Consider the following 26031-nt stretch of genomic DNA (forward strand, 5'->3'; position numbering starts at 1 on the left):
AAAAAGTACACAATAGCATCAACCAAAACAATGATGTTATGTTCAAAGAGACTGAAAGTGATTCACAGACATCATGCTGACAGATGAGGTAGCATAATTAAAATGACACTGTTATTTACTGTTTTACTGTATATTATATTTGACTCTCCAATGCTGGAACAGGGCTAAAACAAAGTGAGGATAAAGGTCTGACTAAACAAGACTATAGTTTAAAGTAGTCACTTTTCTTTTCATGATACATTGACTGCATTTATACGATAGCCTATGTTGGCATTAGCTAGCTAGCCAGCTTTATCAATAGCTGTTAGCTCCATTTGGTGGGTGACAACAGAAGCTGTTTATAAAATAGACTGTACATTATAATATGTTGATGCAATTCAGTATTGATGTGATTCCATCACAACAGTCATTTTGATATATCGATGCGCTATTGTTTTACAATAGTAGAATGTATATATTTTCTGTATAACCAAGTTACATTACACTAATGAATGGAGTTTTTTGCATTATCTTGAACATTGTCTAGCATTCATTTCATGTGTTATTGTAGTTTACTTTGCTGAATAATTACAGATTAACATTGACATTAGCCTGACGTTTAGTATTAAGAGAATATTGTTGAAGTTATTTGATAGTTATGAAGCAAGGTAGCATGCAATTTGTCAGCATTAGCAGGCAAGATCAAGTTAGCTAAAATTACACAGATCAATCCTTATGGCACTATATTTCTCATGCTTTGCAGTTATATAAGCTTACATGTCCAATAAGAAGAACGCCAATTCAGGGTTGGTTTTGAGCCCCAAAACCGAATGAAGTTCCCTCCAGGAATCAAATACCCAGCCGATGTTCACTCTAGTATTCGTTCGACCACGATCATGTTTCTGCTTAACCAGACAGGATTCAGTAGACAAATGTTTTTTTGGCTTACTCAGAGTTTGTGTACTGTCTGAGGCAAGGCTCTCGGGAGCACGCATAAATGTCACATCCATTGGATTTTCTCGGCAAATGCGACCCGCTCCCTTTGTATAAAAATCAGTCTTCAGGCTTTAATTGGCAACCTAGGAAGTCCGGGAAGGGTTAATTTTTTTAAGTTGCGTTACAAGCCGTTCACACATTGGCAAAAAAAAGGTGAATATTACATGAAAAACTTTACATATTGTGCCTTTAAGAGGTATTGCATCACATTTGGTTTTCTCTTTTTATTTGGAAATCAACGGATACAAACTTTTATTTTTTTATTGAATAAAACCAGTTATTTTAGATGTTACCACATGATGCAATTTTTTTGTTCACCAGACAAAACAGTTTTACAGTGTAGTTTCAAATCAGTATTTAATGATTATTTATTAGCTTTTTTTGGTAAGTAACAATAAGCGAGATGATTTTACATTCAGTCAGTCATTATCGCAAACTAAACCCTGACATAGTTATTTTTGATAGTCCAGTGAATTAAATTCATAAAATCTTTACAAAATAAAAGGTATTTCATCACCTTTAGTATTTTTCTCATTTTATTTGGAAATTGATGGACGCAAACCAAAAATAAGATTATATATTAAAAAAAAATCAGTATCGGCATCAGTGCAAAAAACAAACATAACACTCAAGAGTAAAAGTAAGATTCTCAAATGGATAGTTCTGAGTCTAAATACTGATTGGATTCACCACATTCGAAGCCATTAAAAAATAGCAATTGATTTCTGATCACTATATTGCATTTTGTTGTGTGTGAAACTCCCCTTAATGTGTGTGTGTGTGCATGCTTACGTTTTTTTTGAGTGGATAACAGTGTATCGGAATGGCGACTCTTATAACGGCTCTCCTTTGTATCTGTCTGCATGCATGTCTACCTGTGTTTGTGTCTAACAGGACTCTTCACTGGGACTCTGACCCTTCTACACTTCTGCTCCATTCAGAATCCCAGCTCGGGTACTATTCTCTATCTGTCATTAACATCACTCCTGCTTTGCTTTACTTGCACTCTTTTCTCTGTTAGTATCCTGCATTTACTCATTTTATCCTTCTGTTACATTTGTCCAATCTCTCTGTTGCTGTCTTCTGTTTTCATGGACAGTCATGATAAACCAAATAGCACTCTTAATGTAGACAGACAGTGTGTCAATTATACATTGACTTTGACTAACATAGTGTTGAAATATAATTTATATATCTTAAGAAATAAAACAGTTTAGTATGTATTTTTTGAGACACCTAACCTTCTGATTTGAGGTCCTGTGTGGCTTCGATCCTTAAAGGCATAGTTCACCCTAAAAGTAAAATTCTCTCATCATTTACTCATCCTCATGCCATCCAAGATGTTTCTTTCTTCTGCTTAACACAAATGAAGATTTTTAGAATAATATCTCAGCTTTTTAGCAACATTCAATGTAAGTGAAGGTAAACTGGAGGCAACTGAGATTCGTCCTCCGCCACCCAGATTGAGGCGAGTCACTACGCCACCACGAGGACTTAGAGCGCATTGGGAATTGGGGATTCCAAATTGGGGAGAAATGTTTTTACTTTTTCTTTTTAACCCACACCTATTATATCACTTCTGAAGACATGGATTAAAACACTGGAATTTTAAAGATAGCTTTTATTAGCTTTTTGGTGCTTCAAAGTTTTGGTCACCATTCATTGGATCTACAGAGCTAAGATGTTCTTCTAGAAATCTATGTTGGGTTTTGCAGAAGAAACAAAGTCATATACATCTGGGAGGGCATTAGTGTGAGTAACTAATGAGAGAAATTTTATTTTTGGGTGAACTATTCCTATAATTTAGGAGGTTAGACTCCACAAACATTCTTGAAATTTCCACTCTGTCTATTCGGACACATAACTACCTCTCAACAAATGGATTTCTAAGAATTTTAGGTTTCTTGTGTGCATTTCATGATCAATTTCTATTGTAAAATATATTATTTTGACTGAGCAATTATGTTTTAATCAGCTCATTTGCCAAGTAACTGACAAGTTTGGTTGTTGTACAGTGATCATATAACTACCTCACTGTCTTTTTATCTCACAGTGTATATGTCTATATTTTCTTCAGATGTGGCCCTCTGAAGCTGGGCATGTCAAAAGTCACACAGGTGGACATCCCGCCCAGAGAGCTTGTGTCGTACTCGAAGGAGACCCAGACACCAACACAAACTCAGTCCAGAGAAGGTGATTCGCATACACACACACACACACACACACACACACACACACACACACACACACTGCCTTTCTTTAATGCACCAGTGTGTATATTGACAGAAAACGATACTCTATGGTTGTCGATTACAGATGAGGAAGATGAGGAAGATTTGGCTGTGACTCAGCCGGTTCTGGATTCGCAGGATGAGAAAGACTCTCAGAAGGAGGAAGAGGAAGGTAATGTTCTCAAACATACCTTAACACATGTAAAATCCGTTTTTTTTTTTTACATTTACAGGTCTTGAGAACACACAACTACACTGAAAAAAGTGGTTAACTGCAGTTGTTAAAATAAAGGACTAGTTTTAAATACTAATCTATTTCTAACACACACTCAGCGTTTCACTTCAGAAGACATTAATTAGACCACTGAAATCATGTGGATTATTTTTATAATGGCTATATGTACATTTTGGAGCTTCAAAAAGTTGGCACTCATTTAATTGCATTGTATGGACCTACAGAGCAGAAATATTGTTCTAAAATCTTCATTTGTGTTTTGCTAAAGAAAGACAGTCGTACACATCTGGGTTGACATGAGGGCTAGTAAATTAATATAATATAATTATATTTTTGGGTGAACAAATCCATTAAGGATCTATTTGTATTTGATTTAACCAATAAAAAGGATTTTCACTGGTATAAACTAATTGTCAGATAAATTTTGTCAAATTAAATAAAAAAATTTGATTGAAAATAATCAGTTAATTTAGATGTTACCATATTAATCAAATTTTTGGATTAACTCACAATAAAGTTTTACATTGTACATGTCAGTCTAATTAGAATAAGGGCTGTCAATCGATTACAATTTTTACATGATATGCCAATTAATTAATCGTATTACTCGCAATTGGGGCGGCTGTGTGTGCTCAGGTGGTAGAGCGGGTTGGCCACTTATTGCAGGGTTGGTGGTTCGATTCCCGGCCCACACGACTCCACATGCCGAAGTGTCCTTGGGCAAGACACTGAACCCCAAGTTTCTCCCAATGGCAAGCTAGCGCCTTGCATGGCAGCTCTGCGGCATGTGAATGTGAGTGTGAATGGGTGATTGGGACACAGTGTAAAGTGTTTTGGTAACCTCTAAGGTTAAAACAAGCACTATATAAGTCAAGATGAACGTAGTTTGACACTTTGAAAAACACGTCTCATGTACCCTGCATTCGGAATTGAGCTCCGTCCAGCTGTGTTTGAATGCAAGAACGTGTTCTCATCTTGTGCTGTCACTAGTGGTTTGTTGATTGTACAGCTGCATATTGCCTTTACAGCTGGTGTTTTGCTTAATGCCCACTGCTGAAAACATGTGGTAATTCATGCTTGAATTGTTCCGATGGTAGGAATCAAGGTTGTGCAAAATTCAGAATTTCAGAATTAACACGCTTTCAATTCACGAGTTGGAATTTTTTTATTATTAACATTTTTATTAAAACACAGAAAAACAAAACATAAATACACAAAATCAACTTTTTACACACACTACCACATAAACAATTCTGAACAATTCCATCCCCCAGACTCTGAATTTACAGGAAGTAATACACTGATGCCTCTTGACCTTTTCCAAAAGCAGTAATCACCTCTCTAAGAGTATCTGCCGCATTAGGGGGGTGTATGCTAAAGCAATACATAGCATGTGGCACAGCTGTAAATACATATAGAACTGAGATCTGTGAATTCCAAAATGTTGAACCAAATTTTCAAAGGATCTAATCACTCCACTCTCATATAGGTCACTGAGTGTAGTAACCCCCCTCACAATCCACTGTGACCAGCAGAAAGGGGACTTATCAGTACATTTTGGGTTCAGCCAAATGCTTGAAGCAACATTAAATTAAATGCCGAATTAAACACTCTGGACACATTTGTCCATAACGAGTGCAAAAGTGCAAATGAGGTAACGGGGTGTAACTTAACTTCTCCAAATAGTTTGATTGAAGGGCTTTGCAATGGTGAACTTGGTGCAAGAACTTCTTATTCAATACAAAACCAAGGAGGGGCTTTCTCAAGTGGAAGCGACCAATTAGCCAAATGTCTGAGACTGAATGCATAATACTAAAACAAAATCTTGGGTAGGCCGAGCCCACCTTTGTCAATCATTCTATGTAACTTATTAAAATGCAATCTAGGATGCTTTATTTCAAGTGAAGGACTTCGCTATGCTAACAAATTGCCTAAAGTAAGAGAGGGTGACATCTACTGGGAGAGACTATAACACGTAGTTACATTTTGGAATACAATTCATTTTAATAACATTAACCATCCCAATCATAGATAAATGTAATGAAGCCCACCTGCCCACATCACTCAAAAACCTTTTTATTAAGGGATCAAAATTAACTCAATAAATCACCCAAATTTGCCTGAAATAAAATGCCCAAATAGTTAATGCCCTGTTTGGGCCACCGGAAGGCGCCCGGCTGGAAAGCCGTTACTGTCCAGTATGCTGTCAGAACCAGAGCTTTGGATTTAGACCAATTAACTCTGTATCCATAGAATTTAGAAAAGGAGTTAGTAAATCTGTGGAGACAAGGCATTGATCTATTGGGGTTGGAGACGAATAATAAAATATAATCTGTGTAAATCCTCACCAGTAGACGAAGATGTGGAAATATAGAGATCATGATTCTTTAAGCATTATTAATATCAATGGCCGAGTTAAATATTTTACCACCAGCAGATTTCACTGAATGAATGGTAGAAAAATACTCTCTCTGCTTTATATATCAAGCCAAAAGCTTCCCTGCTTTGTCCCCTGACACAAAGTATCACTGTCTTTCCCTGAAAATGACCTGCAAAAAATACTCCACAAAACAAACTCCTATAGGATGGCATAAACACAAGGAACATGCAGATTCATTTATAACTGTCCCGAAGGAGTGTTATTCCACAAAACAATCTCCAGCCGCTAGGCGGATCCAACACAAAAAGAACAAAAAAAGGCCAGCTTCCTCAGACAGTCAAATGTATGTTTAGCGATTCAAATAAAATAATACATAAAAAAAAGTATGTTTAGCAAGTCAACTTAACTTGGGGGGCCACATGAGAAACACCAAATGGCTTACTCACTCCAATGTTTCGCTTGCTGTGGACATGTAAATACTTTGCGGCTATTCTTAGTTTCTATTCTCATTGTAGCCGGAAACATCAGTGTACAAGCGATTTTCCATCGATGTAAGAGGGCCTGCCTCCCTCAGCCAATCTGCAATCTGGGACTCCGTGAACTCTGTGAGCTTGCTCGATTTCAGCTTATGGCCTGTTGTGTCGAGCAGACAATAGATAGATAGATCATTTATTTTATTGTCCTCAAAGAGGAATTTTTTTTCCAATATTACACTTTATCATATTTATTATTCATTATTAATAGTGTAAAAATGTATGTATTTGTTAAACTGAAAGAGATTAAGTTTGCGTTGATTTTTAATTTCCCCCTGGGCGCCTCATTAGGGAGGTGTTTCAGGCACGTCCAGCTGGAAGGAGGCCTCGTGGAAGACCCAGGACTAGGTGGAGATATTACATCTTCACACTGGCTTGGGAATGCCTCGGGGTCCCCCAGTCAGAGCTGGATAATGTGGCTCGGGATAGGGAAGTTTGGGGCCGCCTGCTGGAGCTGCTTCCCCCGCGACCCGACTTCGGATAAGCAGTTTAAGATGGATGGATGGATATTTAACAAATACATATTTGAATTAAGTAACTTTAAGTAGATTTCTTAAACTCTGTTAAATTCATCCTTTGAAAACTGCTTCCTTTATTACATGGTTTAAAACTGTTAAATATTCTGAGCATCTCATGTATATTTCTATACATTTGTATTTAATGGAAAGTGATGTGCTTGCTGTTTTAAAAAAATCTTCACTCATCACATAAACACTTATGAGAAATACTTTAAAGTATTTTAAAATGGCACACAGTGACAGAACTCGACACCTGGTACGTTAAACACGACAAGGATAACAATAAACAAATTGAGACTGAACCCCATAAACATTTTGTGTTGACCAATCTGAACTCAAATAAATGCATTTATCCAACTCCCTGCTATGCTTTCCTGAAAGCTGCCAAGCAAAACCTACTATAATAATCTAGTAAACCTTTCAATGTTTTTCAGTATTGTTTATATAAAGCTTGTTATAATGTAATGTTTCAGGAAATACCCCATTTGTTATATCATATGATTATATGAGAAAATGTTTTATATATACTGAAAATTCAGTTATACTGAAAAATCAAATGTATTATTTAAATAAAAAAATTAAAAAAATAGTACAATTAATTTATTTGAATTTCATTCCATTTTTATTCTACTTCCTTAAATTCAAATTCGAAAAAAACATCCTTTTTGCTACCTCAATTCAAATTCTATCCAAATTCTGGAATTGAATTGGCCTTTTTCATTCAATTCTGAATGGACCCTTGTAGGAATATCCTTTATTTTGGTCCTGGGACATGATTAATTGCAAACATTTTTAACACATCATTTTTTTATATAATAATTGCACTGAATGAATGCGTTAAATCGAAAGTGCAAATTAAAAATAAGAATTATTATATATATATATTTTAAGGTAGTTCTAAAAACTGGGCATGTTTTTGCAAATTAGGACTCTCTGTTCCAGAAAAGGTCTTTAAAATTCAGCTGAATACTAACGTTGAATAATCATGTTAAAAGGTAAACTCATTCTGTTCATTGTAGCACCCCCTCATGAGCTGACTGAGGAAGAGAAACAACAGATTCTTCACTCTGAAGAGTTCACAACCTTCTTTGACCACAGCTCTCGTATCATGGAGCGCGCGCTCTCCGAACAGGTGGACGTATTTTTTGATTACAGTGGAAGAGATAATCAGGACAAAGAGGGGTGAGGAGAGAGTGTGATTGTGTGTATCAGTCTCTGGTTTTATCAGTCTCCGGTTTGTGATGACTGTGTAATTTGTTGTTGTATTGTACCTGTTTCTCTCAGGGAGTCTCAGGATGGGGCAAAACTCTCAATGAACAGACAGTTTGCAGACGAACGCTGGTCCAAACACAGAGTCGTCACCTGCCTCGACTGGTCACCACAGGTACAAGAGAGTGTAAATATACAGTAGCTTCGATTAATTTTAGTGTCTGGATTCTTTGAAGGGTTTTTTAGTTAAATGATTCACAGAGTCAGTGTTTAAAAATGTTCTAAAAAACAAAACCCAAACATATAGGTTACGTTAACAGAAAATGTTTAAAACATTGACAGATAATAATAATGAATAATCTAGCATTAAATTAACATTCTTCAACTCTGCAAATTAATAAATTAGTGCTGTCAGGTGATTTTTTTATGAATTTTTAATCAAAGATTTGAGGCACGTTGCCTGTACGACTGGAGTTGCGCTGACTGCCCCCTACAGCATCAAGGTGGTACATCAACCTTGACTTGCTCTGATTGTAGAAACATTCTTTATTACAGAATTTACATACAGGTCAGAGGTGTGATTAATTGTGTAATTTTTTTAAACACGTTATTTTCATATAATTAATCTCACTAAATTAATACATTAAATCGACAGCCGTATCATATATAGAATTTAACTGTTTCAGCAGACTTGAGATTATCAGACATCCATGATTCCATGTGAATTTAACTTCTAAATTCTAGTTAACCTCTAGCATTTGTTTAGCAGAGTGAAAAACTGATGTTTATCACTATTAAGTTACATAGTTTTTGTTAAAGTTTATGATTCCAGCATAATTCACCACACAGTTTTACTCCCAAACAAAATTCTTTCAGTTTTGAACAACAACTAATTTGTAAATAATTTCAACTGAATCATTAATTAGAACTGATTCAAACAAATAATTATTTCTCAAATCAGATATCACTAGGACAAGATGAGTGAACTAGATCCACCATGACCAGCCTCAGACAAACTTTTTGGACTTTATTAGCATTATCTGTGCTAATGTTGGGGTAAAATCGGTAGAATTCTACATAATGGATTTAAATATGGTGATTTGTTTTGAAAGTACCACACTTTTTACCTCAACTGATAGCCAAAATGTTTGCGAGTGTGATATTTGCTGTTATACAATAAGAATACAGTTCAACAAACAAGTAAATAATAGTGTAATAGTTTAATAATAGTATAATAGTGGTTGACTGATAGTGGATTTTGCCAATAGGGATAACTAAGGTTGTAGAAAAGGCAGATAAACTATTAATTATATATATGTATGTATATATATGTATATATATATATGTATGTATATATATATATATATATATATATATCTATATACCAGATTGAGGTTTGTATTTATATGTAGTTTACATACACCTTAGACAAATACATTTAAACTCACATGTTTTTCACAATTCCTGACATTTAATCATAGAAAACATTTCCTGTCTTAGCTCTGTTAGGATCACTACTTAAAAATGTGAAATGTCAGAATAATAGTAGAGAGTTTTATTTTTTTCATCACATTCCCAGTGGGTCAGAAGTTTACCTACATGTTGTTAGTATTTGGTTGCATTGCCTTTAAATGTTTTAACTTGGGTCAAACCTTTTGGATAGCCTTCCACAAGCTTCTCACAATAAGTTGCTGGAATTTTGGCCCATTCCTCCAGACAGAACTGGTGTAACTGAGACCTCCTTGCTCGCACACGCTTTTTAAGTTCTGCTCACAAATTGTCTATCGGATTGAGGTCTGGGCTTTGTAATGGCCATTTCAATACCTGACTTTGTTGTCCTTAAGTCATTTTGCCACAACTTTGGAGGTATGCTTGGGGTCATTGTCCATTTGGAAGACCCGTTTGCGACCGAGCTTTAACTTCTTGGCTGCCACTTGAGATGTTGGTTCAATATATACACATTATTTTCCTTCCTCATGATGCCATCTATTTTGTGAAGTGCACCCCCACACCATGATGCTGCCACCCCATGCTACACTGTTGGGATGGTGTTCTTCGACTTGCAAGCCTCACCCTTTTTCCTCCAAGGATGGTCATTATGGATAAACAGTTACATTTTTGTTTAATTTGATCAGAGGACATTTCTCTAAAAAGTAAGATCTTTGTCCCCATGTGCACTTGAAAACTAGTCAGGCTTTTTTTATGGTGGTTTTGGAACAATGGCTTCTTCCTTGATGAGCAGCCTTTTGGTTTATGTCTATATAGGACTTGTTTTACTGTGGATATAGATTCTACTTTTTTCCTCCAGCAGCTTCACAAGGTCCTTTGCTGTTGTTCTGGGATTGATTTGCACTTTCGCGCCAAACTACATTCATCATTAGTAGATAGAATGTGTCTCCTTCCTAAGCTGTATGATGGCTGGGTGGACCCATGGTGTTTATACTTGTGTATTGTTTGTAAAGCTGAATGTGGTACCTTCAGGCGTTTGGAAATTGCTCTCAAGGATAAACCATACTTGTGGAGGTCCACAATTCTTTTCTGAGGTCTTGGCTGATTTCTTTTGATTTTTCCAAATGTCAAGCAAAGAGGCACTGAGTTTGAAGGTACACCTCCAATTCAGTAAACCTCCTATCAGAAGCTAATTGGTTAATTGTCTAAAGGCTTGACATAATTTTCTGGAATTTTCCAAGCTGTTTAAAGGCACAGTAAACTTCTGACCCTGTGGAATTGTAATATATACAATTAAAAGTGAAACACTCTGTTTGTAAACAATTGTTGGATCAATTACTTGTGTTATGCACAAAGTAGATGTAAACGACTTTTCAAAACTCAAAACTATAGTTTGCTAATATTAAATCTGTGGAGTGGTTAAAAAATTAGTTTAATGACTTGAACCTACTGTAAGTGTATGTAAACTTCTGAAGTCTGGCTGAAAAACTCGGAGGGCATTTTATACAACTAAATCATGACTTGGCCATATGAAATTACCAATTAAAACATGGATTAAATTATACAACTCAGTCATTACAGCAATTCTATTATACTGTATGGATGTGACATTTGGGGACCAGTCGTACATTTTCAAAATTGTGATAAAACCGCAGTAGAAATTTGCAAAGAATATTTTGGGGTTACACAGAGGCACTTCCAATACTGGCTGCAGGACTGAATTAGGCTTATATCCCCTAAACATTGAAATACACCATCACCTCCATCAGTCTGATCCGGAGTCTATAAAATATAAAACCCTCCTCACCAATGAGATCCAACCAGTGTCTTATCCTCTAAGTACACTGACTCTTAAACTAGTTAATGAACCTCAACCCATGATTGACTCCAGGTACAGCTCTAAAATGTTAATAAAACATTGAGAAAAATGTAAAAGATACACATGATAAAACATTAAAAACTAAATTAGGCTGAGTCACGTGATGCCATGCAAGGATCGGACATGTGAACGGCGAGCTCTGCGCACTTTGCCGGTTTAAATGACATAACTGGTGAGATTCTATATGATCTGTTCCATAACTGTTCCAGGAGGACAATATGTTAAAGAATTCAAAATCCTCAGGCTCTGGTAACATTTAAAGACACTTACGTGCTCAAGCTGATGTCCCTGAGCAGGCCGGAAGCCTGGGAGTCGACTTAGTCGGGGAGGTGCGGGAAATGCGGTGAGAGATGCTGAACATGTTAGCAATGCTGATGAAGGTCGTTGCTGACTTGGAGGATCTTGCTGTGATACGTCTATCGATCACTGCCATGAAGTGGAAGTTCACTGATGTGGTTACAAGAGTGGGGGATGTTGAGAAACGGATCGATTGCCTGAGGTCATCGGAGAGGGAATTATCTGCTAATCCGCTAGTGACCAAGGTGGATTTGGAGCGTGTCTGGGAGAAGTTGGAAGACATGGAGAACCGAAGTCGGCGGAATAACGTCCGTATCGCAAAGGGACAAGAAATGTTGAAGTTCCTGGATGGGCTCTTTCCAAATATGCTTGACATAGCAGGCCATAAGCTGGAAAACAAGCGAGCTCACAGGGTTCCCGTTCGGTGATCCTTGAAGGGAGACAGGCCCCGATCAATTCTGGCCACATTTCAGAGATCATCCGATAAAGATCTTGTGTCAAGAAGCAAAGGAAGGCTTTCTTGGAAGAACCACAGCATTTTCTTGTTCCCAGACTTTGCGAATTCGACGAGAGAAAAGTGATCGATTCAAGGAATGCAAGAAACTTTTACATCAAAGGAAGGTCGCTTTTGCTCTGATATTCCTGGCCAAATTGAAAATAGATGCTAAGGATGGCCGTAAAACATTCACATGCCCACTGCAATCTATGTCCTTCATAAAGTCAATGGAGTAAGTCAAATTGTTGTACTCACATTACAGACAAGTGGACTGGCTAGAATACTGTCTTGACTGTTTGAGAAACCTGCACGCTTTTTTTGTGCTGGTTCCGCCTAGCGGCTGGAGTATATTTTGTGGAGTAACACACCCACAGGACAGTTTTATGGATGAATCTACATGCTCTTATTCTGACTATTGGCTAGAGTCTGACAAACACTGGACTTCTGACGGCAAAGTTGTCGCGGGGTTCTCATAGGCATGCATGGACTGTTTGAGTTTGGAGGTATGGATGCCAGTTGGTGATGCCGTGTGCTGGGTTAATATGCATGTTTTTCCTTTTTCCGTTTGTTTGGTTCTGGGGGATGTTCGGGTTTTGATGGTTGCACTAATGTTAGAATGTGGTCTTTATAATCTTGCTTTGACACACAATTATATTTTTTCTTATATGCCAAAATGTCAAATGTTAATATGAGTGGATTGTCTCTCTCTCTGCATGGAATGTGAATGGGTTGGGGGACCCATAAAAAGAAGGAAGGTTATTTGTCTTCTTAAACCTAAGAAATATGATATAGTTTTTATTCAAGAAATGCATCTTTCTCCTCAGGAAGCTGAAAAATCATGTCATGTTTTCTTTAGTGCTGGCTCGAGTAAGAGCAGGGGAGTCATTATGCTGTTAAGTAAACATCTACAATTCAAATGTCTCAAACAGATTAAGTTAGGAAGAGTCTTTTTTGTTTTAGCTTAAATGTAGGGACAAAGTCTTATTTGGGTAATATTTATGCACCTAATGTTGATGATCAGGGCTTTTTATAGAGCTTGAAGGGACGTTGCAAGCTGCTGGCACCCCTCATTATATAATATTGGGGGGAGACTTTAATCTTTTGATGGACTCAGTCCTTGATCATAGTGAAGCAAATGTGTGCAAGCCCCCTAGAGCAACACTGACACTTCAAATGATGTCTACAAATCTTGGTCTTACAGATATTTGGAGACATTTGAACCCATCTGTCCAATAGATTTACTCTAGAATAGTTTTTATTTATTAAGTCCCTCATTTCATCAGTTGCTTATTGCTTAACTAGAAATATTTTTGTCTCAGATCATGCCCTAGTGTGTTTAGTGGTGTTGTCACATATGGATAAAAATAAATAATATAGTTGGTGCTTTGTAATGTATCCCTTTTGAAAAATCCTGAATTCCAACAAATGCTAAAGGCTGAAATCAGGGTCTAAATGGAGACCAACTGGTCCTCAGTTTCCTCTCTGGGTGTGGCTTGGGAGGCACTTAAGGAGGTTCTTAGGGGTCGGATCATACAGTATGCCTCGTTCACCAAAAAGTCCAAAGCACAATAACTCTTGGAGTTGGATGGGAATATTAAAAGTGCAGAGGCAGAACTAAAGCACTGAATGTTGTCGAATGACCTCAGGGAATTGACCCGATTGAAATACAGATATAATACTCTTTTATCAGGGAAGGTTGGGTTTTGGCTATCCAGGGCAAGACAGTCATACTTTGAGTCATGGGACAAAGCAGGGAAGCTTCAGGCTAGATATGTAAAACAGAGAGAGTCTTTTTACCATTCCCTCAGTGAAATCTGCTGGTGGTGAAATATTTACCTCAGCCATTGATATTAATAATGCTTTTAAAGAATTCTATATTGATCTCTACAGTTCCATGTCTTTGTCTACTGATGAGGATATTAGAAACTTTGTGGAACCATTAGAGCTTCCTAAACTGAGGATTGAGCAAAGGAATTCTCTTGATTCTGAGATAATCTAGGAGGAGCTTGGCAAAGTAATTAAGGCCTTTCCTACAGACAAGACTCCAGGGCCAGACGGCTTTGCCGCAGAGTTTTTTTTAGGCTGTCTCAATTGCAAAATTCTTCCAGTGCCATGAAACGTTCACTCCCTAAATAGACCCACAATGCACCGTAAAAACAAGGGAGCAGCGTTACTCACCATGTTCCCTTACTGGAAACTTTGTCATGTATTCTGAAGTCGTAAGAAGACGAGCACAAGTGTAAAACTATGAAGTTCAAGCCTTATTTTCTCTTTCATTCATAATTACCATGAAAGTGAATCAATCTTTTACAAATTTGAGTTGTTAAAAGAAGGTTTAAAATACATTCCTTTACATTTTTCTTTCTTTATTTATGCCATTTATCTGTTATAATAACACTGTACGTTTGAAATTTAAAAAATGATAGTGTCATTTATACAGCAATGTTGTTGATTAATTGCAACTGCGCTTGAAAGCATGAGCTCATTAACGTGTCACAGGTGATTGAATCATAAGTGTCCCAATGTTCAGTGGATGAACACCCTTGCCAGTGCCCGAAATTGTGTTCACAATATACTGATTTACGACATAGGGAGCTAGGGAGCTGATTGAGCAATATATATCGGTCTACCGCACAATTATTTTGTGCATTTCATCTCTGCCTCTGAAAATAGTTCCAAAAAACCTGGTCTATGTTCTATGCATAGTTTTTCATTTGTTTACATTGTTTCTGTGGTGAATGAATCAGTTGAGTCAATGATTGAATGACTTACTTGCAAACTTAAAAGATGCTCATTTGTTGCCACCTACTGCCATAAAGATGCAATCTCCAAAAATAGTCATTGAACGAATCTGCACAAGAAATCAAAATGAATGATGAATCAAAATCCACACCACTGTTTGGAAAGCTGCGGACTCAAGCAGATGCAGAGTATACAACAATGTCGTTCCTGTGTTTTTCTGTCCTCTCTCATTCTCGTCAGTACCCTGAGCTTCTGGTAGCATCATACTGCAGTAATGAAGATGCTCCACATGAGCCTGATGGAGTGGCTCTAGTCTGGAACATGAAGTATAAGAAGACCACACCTGAATATGCCTTCCACTGCCAGGTAAAATGCTCGCACATTTTTCGTGATCTTTTGAGATAAAAGAGTAAGAGTTCATTATGCTACAGATGTGAGCATTCACTCTACATTTGCATTTAGATTTGAAATGATAAACTATATATATATATATATATATATATATATATATATATATATATATATATATATATATATATATATATATATACACACTTGTTGCTGCGTTGTGGGTCAGGGCTCACACTACGCTCACTCTGTTCAGTCGGCAGTGATGTCAGCAGCATTTGCACAGTTTCACCCTAATCTGGTGGTCGGAGGAACATACTCGGGTCAAATCGTGCTGTGGGACAACCGCAGTAACAAACGTACCCCCATACAGAGAACACCACTGTCAGCCTCAGCTCACACGGTACACACACACACACAGACTTTCATCAACATCATCTTCAGTGAAGTACAACTGGCTCATTTCAGTCCTCTCTTGTCTGTCTCTCTGCAGCACCCTGTGTACTGTGTGAAGGTGGTGGGGACTCAGAATGCTCATAATCTCATCAGCATCTCCACTGATGGCAAGATGTGCTCCTGGAGTCTGGACATGCTGTCCACACCACAGGTAACACACATAAACACAAGTTCATGCTGTTTAGTCAGCATGAGCGATATACAGTGCCGGGGAGTTACTAACTAAAAGTATCTACGCTAATAACTTAGGTAAATTTTTCAGTGGCGTGACAGTAGTTCAGCTATTTTGACGATGTGTGTATCTGGAGCTACAATTTCCAATGAGTAACGCTGAAGTCACAAAATGATGATCAAGCCTGAGCGAATCAGCAAATGGAGGCACGGCTGCCACGTGACACCTGCCAAGAGAAAACCAAAACAAACACACGAGGTGAGGGAACACGCAATGATAGACAAGAGAATAGCGGGTGGATCACTGAGTGACCTGACACACACTCGCCTACACCTTCCTTTCTCTCTCTAGTGAAGCGATAGGAAATCAGAATTATTTAAGTGACTCAGTTCTTTCAGCTGGTTTAATGAACCAGGTACAATAAATGATTCACTTATATTTAGCATTGGGAACTGCAATTCATTTTAGCGAGTCTATTTGTTTGGAAGCTTTATGTAAATGGACAAGTTCACGTAAATTATTCACCGATTCACTTGAGCCCCCATGTAGCCTTAAAAGGGACATTGCCCTCTTTTTTGAAGTAAAATATTGAGTTCATTGCTGCCATTTATCACTATGTGTTGATTCAGTTTTATAAAATGGGGTGTTTTCTAGTCTAGTGGTCTATAATTTGTATAAATTTCAATTTATAAAAAGTTAAATTTAATATTGTTAATTATATTGTCTAATTGTACCTCCTTTTGTGGATTTTGATATTCTAGGAACTATTAACAAGCCAGAATGTTTTGATAGTAATGAACGTGTTGGAATATAGCATGTCAGAAGGTCACTTAAGTACTGTGGAGCTAGACCATTCAAAGCTTTGTATGTAGTTAACAGAATTTGAAAATGAATATGAAATTCAACAGGTAGCCACTGTAACAAAGATAAAATGGGGCTAATATGATCATATTTCTTGGTCTAGTCAGCAATCTGGCTGCTGTATTTTAAACCAATTGAAGTTTATTTATTGAATATGCTGGACATCCTCCCAGTAATGCATTACAATAATCTAGTCTTGAGGTCATGAACATATGAATTCGTTTTTCGGCATCAGCAACAGAGAGCATGTGCCGTAATTTAGTAATATTTCTGAGGTGGAAGAATGCTGTTCTACAAACATTGGAAATTAGATTTTCAAAGGACAGATTAGTATCAAATATTGATACCACTAACGGAATGTAACTACAGTAACTACTGTAGTTTACTAGAGTAGCATGAATGTAGGTGATTTACTTAAAGTTAACAGTAGCTGTAAGCTTAGGAAACTACAGTTTCAAAGATATGACTTTAAAGGGTGATTTATTTTTCAGTCAGAGGAACCATAATTTCAGCCAAACAGCTGTTGTAGCCAAGTCGATTCAAAATATGAAATGGAAATACAAAAAGTTGTAAAATTCAAATATTCTTGTACAATACTAGAAGAATTATATTTCCTATTTTTCATTTCTATGCACTAATACAGTGGTTCTCAACCGGTGGAGTAGGCTACGATGGAAGGGGAAAAAAAACTGGAAAACAAAATTTTTTGGGCACATTTTTTTATCACTAAACTACTGTCATAAAAAGTTATAGTTTTGTATATACATAACTCCTTAATAAAAATTAAAATGTGTTTGGACTGATTTAAAAAAAAAAGTTTTGAACAAATTTGAATCTTTGACTCAACCGATTCGTTCACAACACTGAATCATTCAAAACACGATTGAGTATTGCTGTGAGATGCGCTATGGCTATGCTGTGATCTTTGTTTGGATTCATCGGATCTATTTTCGCTGCTAAAATAGACCAAAACAGTCATTATTTCGTCTAAAATGTAAGTGACTTAATATTATTAACTTGTTTGTTGAACTGTCATATGAAATCAGTGTCACATTTTCAATCGTGAGGTGATGGTAAATTAAGTGATGGTCAATTGTCAGCTCTCTTGGTCGATCAGGTCAGGTGTGATGTATGTTGCTGAACTGTATTCAAATGTTATAAATATAAAAACACCACATTTTGAAATTTAACTGCAGTATGTCAATTTAGTTTATTTGTGTGTGCTGCGCTCATAGACTTTAGAAAGCGGCTCATTTGTTTGATTTCAACCTGTCTTTGCAAGGCCGTGAAACTCATATTTTGCTCCTTGCAGACAAAGTTCACGCCTTCACACAAAAACTAGACCTCTGGCATGGCCGCATCAGTCGAAGGAACTGCGACATGTTCCCCAGCCTTGCAGACTTTATCACTGATGCAGGCACGTCACACGATTTCTCCTTCCTATTTCAATCAGCGTCTGAGCACCTGTCAGCAATGAGAAAACAATTTGCGACGTACTTTAAAGAGGATTATCGCTCTTTTGCGTGGGTTCGAGATCCGTTTGTGTGCACAGCAAACGAGCTATCAATTGATATGCAGGAACAGCTTATTGAGCTGAAGAGTGACAGTAGACTGAAGGAACTCTTTAGCTCCTGCCCTCTTTCGTCATTCTGGGCAGCATTGATGCAGGAATACCCTGAACACTGTGGCGTCGCCTTGAAGATTCTCCTTCCTTTCGCGTCGACATATTTGTGTGAGGCAGGATTCTCAAAAATGACTGCACTCAAAACGAAATACCGCAATCGTGCACAAATCGAGGATGATTTGAGGCTATGTTTATCAAACATTGAGCCAAGAATTGAGGATCTTTGCAAGGCAAAGCAGGCTCAGGTCTCACATTAACATCACCTACCAGCAAGCTTCTGTAAAAAATGCAGATGATGCCTACTATTAGGCCTAGTAATAATAACAATAATAAAGCATAAATTAATATCAGAGGTCTGGTGCCAATTCCCAATTATAGCAATAGCCTAGATAATGGGATAATGGGAAATCCTAATGTTTACTGATTGGCCCCATTGTCTCCCATTGTAAGTGCCTCACTGTAACCTGCAATTTCTCTTTTTTTAAAGAAAAGGAGGGACGAGTCTACATGATTCTTTGTGGTAATCAACATTATGCCACAAATGCTGTCTATTTAGCTTAACTTGTATTGAACCCAGAATATTCCTATAAAACCCCCACTATTTGACCAGTAGTGGTTTTAACCACCAAGCAAACCAGGCAATTGCGTGGGGCCCCCGCCCCAGTAGGAAAGCTCTGCAAAAAACGCTTGAGGGGTGTCATGTCACATGTTGTTCTGCTGTTAGCGCTCTCAGAGCTGTTCATGTCAGAGGTTCACTGGGTTGGGTCATTCAAAAATATACAGGCCTTCTGAACTTGTTTTGCCCATGCGCGCTCACTCACAGATACATGGGAGTTAGTGCTTTTCTCTGTTTTTCCATTGTTTTCCTATGTAAACACTCGCTGGTCGAACGTTAAAGTAATAATAATACTGTATCAAATTATAATGACAAACTGGACAACAATAAATAATTGTTGGCTTATAATAATAATAAATAAAACCTGAGTTCAGTAGATTAGCACACACTGTACATTAACAAAAAAAAAAAAGAGTGTTTTGTAAAAATATATGTAGGTAAATATAGTTTTTTTTTGTGGAAAACTGGAAAACATGCATGATTTTTATGTTTCAGTAAACATTTTGAATGTACTTGGCTACAAGTATTCATAGGATGAATTTCAAATTATGATTTAAAATCAATTTTATGTTATTTTTTTTTAAGCAAAAATTTTCAAAATGGGGCACCGGGTTGATTTGTTGCTTGGGGCCTCATAAATCGTAAACCCACGGCGGTATTTGATGTTGCTTGATTTTATACAGACCAGGTCATATTAAATATATTGTAAATGTTTTTTTTTTGTCACAGAGACAGTCTAAATCACACCCTAAACCCTGTGTTTGTGTAGGACAGTCTGGAGCTTGTTTTCAAACAATCTAAATCAGTGGCTGTGACCTCTATGTCATTTCCTCTGGGTGACGTCAATAACTTTGTAGTGGGGAGTGAGGACGGATCAGTCTATACCGCTTGTAGACACGGAAGGTAAGTGTGTGTGTGTGTGTGTGTGTGTGTGTGTGTGTGTGTGCGTAAGTGTCTGTGTCAGTTTTCACCTGTTTGTGTTGACTTTTGGTGCACATGTGTGTGTTGTAGTAAAGCAGGTATCAGTGAGATGTTTGAGGGTCATCATGGGCCAATCACAGGGCTCGATTGCCACACGGCAGTGGGACCGGTTGACTTCTCACATCTGTTTGTCACTTCCTCATTTGACTGGACTGTCAAGCTCTGGAGTACCAAGGTGCTGAGCACACATCTGTAATAAACAACAGTCTTTCTCTACGTTTGCATGATTGAAATGGTAACTGTGGTCTACTTGTGTCTTTTACAGAATAATAAACCTTTGTACTCCTTTGAGGACAATTCAGATTATGTGTATGATGTCATGTGGTCACCTACGCATCCAGCGCTGTTTGCTTGTGTGGATGGGATCGGACACTTGGACCTGTGGAACCTTAACAATGAAACTGAGGTACACACACACTCACATAGAAAGCAAATTCACAACTGAATTCATGAGCGTGATTTGAATTGAGTCGGACACGCCACACAGGATGTTCAACTGGAACTTCAATTGGAATGACATGAAGAGGTAATTTGTGAAATGCAAGGATAAAAATGTATAGAGTAAAACAACAGAGGAATTCATGTCTTAAACATTGTTTTGCGACAAAACAAAAATTACATAATTAATTTTGTAACATTTTACAATATAGTCGTATACGTTCACCCAAAAATAAAAATTCTCTCATCATTTACTCTACTCATCCTCATGCCAACCCAGATGTGTATGACTTTCTTTCTTCAGCAGAACACAAAGATATTTCGAAAAATATATCAGCTCTGTTGGTCCATACAATGCAATGAATGGTGACCAAAACCTTGAAGCTCCAAAGATCACATAATGGAAACATAAAAGTAATACATAACTCTAGTGTTTAAATCCATATAGTCAGAAGCAATATAATTGGTATGGGTGAGAAACAGAGCAATATTAAAGTCACTTTTTACTATAAATCTTCATAGTTCCTGAAGACATGGATTAAACCACTGGAGTTGTATGGACTACTTTTATGCTGCCTTTATGTGATTTTTGGAGCTACAAAGCTCTGATCACCTTTCACTTATTGCACATTGTATGGACCAACAGAGCTGAAATATTCTTCTAAAAATCTTAATTTGGGTTCTGCATAAGAACACATCTGGGATGGCATGAGGGTGAGTAAAAGATGAGAATTTACATTTTTGGGTGAACTATTCCTTTAACATGAACTAAAAATGAACAATAATTTTACAGCATTTATTTAATCTTAGTTAATGCATTATAAATATGGAAAAACAATCAACAACAGTATTTTGATGATATTAATAAACATGAATAAGCTGTAATTCAGTGTTTAATGTTAGTTCATGATACTTAATGATTTAACTAATGTTAACAAATAGAACCTTATTTTAAAGTGTTACCATTCATTTTGGCTAATTATGCCGATTAGAATTTTTTTCTAAGCTGATGATAACAGGTTGCATTTCAAATATTTAATATTATGGAAAGTTTATGGAAATACCCCATGTGCTATGCAAACACTTTTTTTTACATTTTACGCATTTAAATTTTATTACAAATTTAACTGAATTGATTTAAATCTAACTGAATTGAGTAATCTTTACATAATGTACATATTACACACAAAAAATATTTTTATTTAGTTACAAAATTCCATCAAATTGAATTGAGTAATCTTTTATCAAATAAAATGTATAAAACTAAATATTGTACATTTTATTAATTCAATTTTGTTAAACATTATTCAATCTGGTTATGAAATTGAAATGCGAAAATCTTAAGTAGTTTTACTTTACAATTTTATTGTATGAATTCATATATGAAGTATAAAATGAAAATTTATGAGGATTAAGAACATTTAAATCTTAGTTAAAAAATATTTTTTCTTTTTCAAACAATACCGTTTCTAATTTAACAAATGTTTTATTTAATGTTACCTTTGCCAGGAATAAATATATATATATATATATATACACACACACGCACACACACTTTTTTAGGTACGCCTGTACATCAAGTTATTCATGCAATTATCTAATGAGCCAATCGTGTGGCAGCAGTGTAATGCATAAAATCACACAGATAGGGGCCAGGAGCTTCTGTTAATGTTCACATCAACCAACAGAATGGGAAAAAAAAATGTGATCTCAGTGATTTAGACTGGCATGATTGCCAGACGGGCTGGTTTAAATATTTCTGTAACTGCTGATCTCCTAGGATTTTCACGTGCAACAGTCTCTAGAGTATAGAGGATGGTGCTAAAAACATTCAGTGAGTGGCAGTTCTGCGGATGGAAACGCCTTGTTAATGAGAGAGGTCCGCGGAGAATTTCCAGACTGGTTCGAGCTGACAGAAAGGCTACAGTAACTCAGATAACCCCTCTGTATAACTCTTTACACTCTAGAGACTATTGTGTGTGAAAATCCCAGGAGATCAGCAGTTTAAATTCTGGATTTAAATTTGCATTCTGATTGTAATTATGAATGGAGCATAACCCTGATAGAAACTTCTTTTGTTACACAAATCCTCAATGATTCTGTTTTGTTTCAGGTTCCCACAGCGAGTGTAACGGTGGAGGGAAACCCAGCTCTGAATCGCGTGCGCTGGGCTCACTCTGGACGTGAGGTGGCAGTCGGTGATTCTGAGGGACAGGTGCACATTTATGATGTTGGAGAGGTGAGGCTGATGCAACTGAACAACTTAAAAGATAAATATTGTACACCACTTTTACACCAAAAGTATTTATACAGAGTGTAATGTCAATTTTTGTCAATATTCAGCCAGAGCACAATGAAAACATTGCTCTAGTAATGTTCATATAGTACTATAATGATAAACATTGACATATTGCTTTTGGTTCTTATGAGCTTTTACCTTTGGTGCTGGTGTTTTTTCCATTGAGCAAAAAAAAAAAAAATGAAAAAAGCAATGCGCATTTTCGCAAGAACTTTCATCAAAGTGCAAATTTTGACATTCATTTTGAAGGTATCTGTAGCGATGCATTGTGTCATTCTGAGATCTCATGCCAAACATATGCGCTCGGTGTTAATTGGCCTTTAGCTATATTTTTGTCATTGAAAATATAAATGTTTTTGTGAATTTTTTTTCAACAGCAAATTTCTGTGCCGCGGCAGGATGAGTGGACTAGCTTTGTGCACACGCTCATCGAGATTAATGAGAACCGAGAGGAAGTGGAAGAACTGGCTGCTCAGTGATTGGCTGGATGATCACCATAGCAACACCTGCTGGCCAATGATTTCCCCCCGCAGTCTATATAACTCCACCCTCTCTGAAGTTCTTTACGTGTTATTGGATGACAATCTAGAGATTTCCAGTGGTTCTTTTTTGATTCTGAAGGGAGAAAATTATTATTTGAGAAACAAAGTACTTGCTGGTAAAATTGTAAGCACTTAATGTTGCAAGTCGAACAATTGTTTGGTGTAATATGGAATAGTAACCCTTGTTAATGTACTGTAGATTATTTAAGAAGATAATTTTATTTTATAAGATTTTATCTACGAGTTAGTGGTTGATTTTGACTAAACGGATGGATTCATAGCTGTAATGCTACAAATATGCAAACTGTTACTCTGCACACGTCTTTATAACGCTCTAAGACTGGGCGATTTAACAAGCAGACTGACTCACAATAACTAGGAAATTTGTATTTTAAGTGGTGGAAAATTTTTAACACTCTTTTCTTAACACATTTTAACGTTAACTTTAAAGATATTTGATTATTTATAGCTTTTTAACAGTATGCCTTTTATTTTTTTAGTGGGATGACTGATATATAAAGACTGAACGTGTACGTTTTTAATATTTCAAAGCAGAAATATGTTGCCTACTTTTCAACATGTAACAGATTTCTCACTTCTGAATGCCTTAAAGCAAACCTTCAGACTGAACACACACTTATCTAGAATCTTCCAGCACACAGCATTATAGAACATCTAATTTTCCTCTTGATGCTTGCTAATTCAAATGGCAGTGACTGAATTGTTTGTGGTATGTTGGTAGAAATCTCTAGATCACAAACTTTTGTCATTTTAAAAATGTCATGGAGCAAAATTGTAGTCACTTGCTAAGCATTAAAAAGTCTGGACCAAAATGGAAAATTTCCCTTTGGCACATATTTGGACTATATAGAGTGTGGTTAATTTATTTTGTTGTATTTTACTAGTATATTTAACTCTAACATTCAGCTAAGTAGCTAGGACATCTTTGCTCTGTTATTTTCATCATGTCTGTATCAAACGTTTAAACTGCAATTGGTATTTTTTTTTATCTAATTTAAATGCTTGAATTAATTTAACCCTTTAGTGTGGATATTAGAAGTCCATTTACATAATTTGTTCTGTATTTTACTTGACTTTGTAGAAGCAAAACTTCCAGTTGACGTAGTTTGTCAGCTCTAACAGTGGCAGTGATTACTGTGGTTAATTACAAGGTTCTGAACAGGCAAAATGAAAATGAATTCGACAAAATAAATGAGTCCAGGACGTCAAACCTGCTTTAATCTAGACATATTTTGAACCTAAGTCCATCTGTTTATGTGTGTTTCCTTTTAATGTTGTTTTCCTGTTCTATGATTTGAAGTCTGCAGCAATTCATTGTCGGAAAATGTAAGGAAATGTATTAAATTATGAACTCACTGTAGCAACTCATAATGTAATCACAGTACAGAATGTAATAACATGTATAAGTAAAACCATTTGTAAAATAATAATTTTCTCTCAACATAACATTGAGCTATGCATAGTAATAATATACATTTTTGCTAAATTTAATAGGTTATTACATTAAGAGAAATGTATGCTTAAAGGCTACATTGTGAACTCAAATATTTTCATAAAAATGTAATAATTTTGTGATTGTGACCTCCACAATTTTGACACGCTTTGACCCAGAAACACATTTTAAGCTTTATACACTGAATTTAAAGTATAAGTATAAGCTTTATGATTATATAATTATTACAATTCTTATCATTGTCTAGATTTAATCATTTAAATAGTGACTGTCATAAAAACTTTTATTTTGTGGAAAAGGACTCGAAATAAAAGGAATAGAAATACACAAATTAATTTTTTGCCAGAAGATTTATGTAAACATAGGCTATATTAAATAATTTATAGAAATTAATCAGAAGTTAGTAAAAATATAATATATAAAATACTCTGCATTTATTACTAATATATTTAGAATTTGTGCAATATGCTCCTCTAGTTATCTCACGATCATGTCTCTCCCCTCCCAGCAAAACATCTTGCAATTGCATCTCAGAAGTGCCAAAAAAGAAAAAGATAATTCAGAACACATCCATGTGCACGTCAAACCTGCCACTTACATTATATATATGTATATATTTATATATAAAAATTATAATAAAAATAGTCTGCATGAAATCAAAACAGACCCTATTTATTTTCTTAATGCATGTTGCTGGTCTTATTGTGAACGATTCATCCGGTGACTTAAATGTGTACAAACATCGAACAAACATCTTAAAAAGAGCAAATGCACATTTGTTCTAAATAAATGTCTCTAAAACATCTGCTGAATGTCCTTCTAACATCTAACTTTAGAGTTTTAGCATTGAATTGCAGATGATTAAACACTCTAAAATGTACATCTTCCAGATGAAAACATGCACATCAAATACTTCTGGGTTTCATTTTGGTTATGTTCATACTATAATGGAACAAGCACGTACTGGACGTTTTTTTGTGTGTTTATGAACTCGTATGTATACCCTGACTTAATATTCTGATGATTTTTAGTTATTCAAGAATGAAATGAGTGTCTGATTGATTCATTGGATTGAATGAGTGCAGCCAAGTTTACATGCACAAGAATATCTCAACATGCCTTATTTGGAATTTCCTATATGCACTCAACAACGACTTAATTACATACACCTATACACCTACTTATTCATGCGATTATCTAATCAGCCAATCATGTGGCAGCATTGCAACATGGGGGTGCCTACCATCTGTGTTGTTCAGCAGAAATCGAGATTCAT

The 26031-nt window shown here is 36.3% G+C and overlaps 1 protein-coding gene across 2 annotated transcripts in view; it reads left to right on the forward strand.

Moving 5' to 3' along the window:
• Window positions 1-24820, forward strand: part of LOC127654252 (cytoplasmic dynein 1 intermediate chain 2-like) — a 49317-nt gene extending 24497 nt beyond the window's left edge. The window contains exons 5-17 of one of the 2 annotated variants that reach the window (XM_052141363.1): window positions 1870-1929; window positions 3053-3168; window positions 3292-3378; window positions 7892-8054; window positions 8157-8256; window positions 15185-15310; window positions 15549-15695; window positions 15786-15899; window positions 19791-19924; window positions 20033-20177; window positions 20268-20408; window positions 22554-22679; window positions 23117-24820. In XM_052141363.1, the coding sequence (XP_051997323.1) occupies window positions 1870-1929; window positions 3053-3168; window positions 3292-3378; window positions 7892-8054; window positions 8157-8256; window positions 15185-15310; window positions 15549-15695; window positions 15786-15899; window positions 19791-19924; window positions 20033-20177; window positions 20268-20408; window positions 22554-22679; window positions 23117-23218 (1561 nt within the window). In that variant the 3' untranslated portion in view covers window positions 23219-24820. The remainder of the gene's footprint in view (window positions 1-1869; window positions 1930-3052; window positions 3169-3291; window positions 3379-7891; window positions 8055-8156; window positions 8257-15184; window positions 15311-15548; window positions 15696-15785; window positions 15900-19790; window positions 19925-20032; window positions 20178-20267; window positions 20409-22553; window positions 22680-23116) is intronic. The other variant, XM_052141364.1, reaches the window with a different exon arrangement.
• The last annotated feature ends 1211 nt before the right edge of the window (window positions 24821-26031 follow it).

This window comes from Xyrauchen texanus, chromosome 13 (genome assembly GCF_025860055.1).
Source record: "Xyrauchen texanus isolate HMW12.3.18 chromosome 13, RBS_HiC_50CHRs, whole genome shotgun sequence".
NCBI classification, from domain to species: Eukaryota; Metazoa; Chordata; class Actinopteri; order Cypriniformes; family Catostomidae; genus Xyrauchen; species Xyrauchen texanus.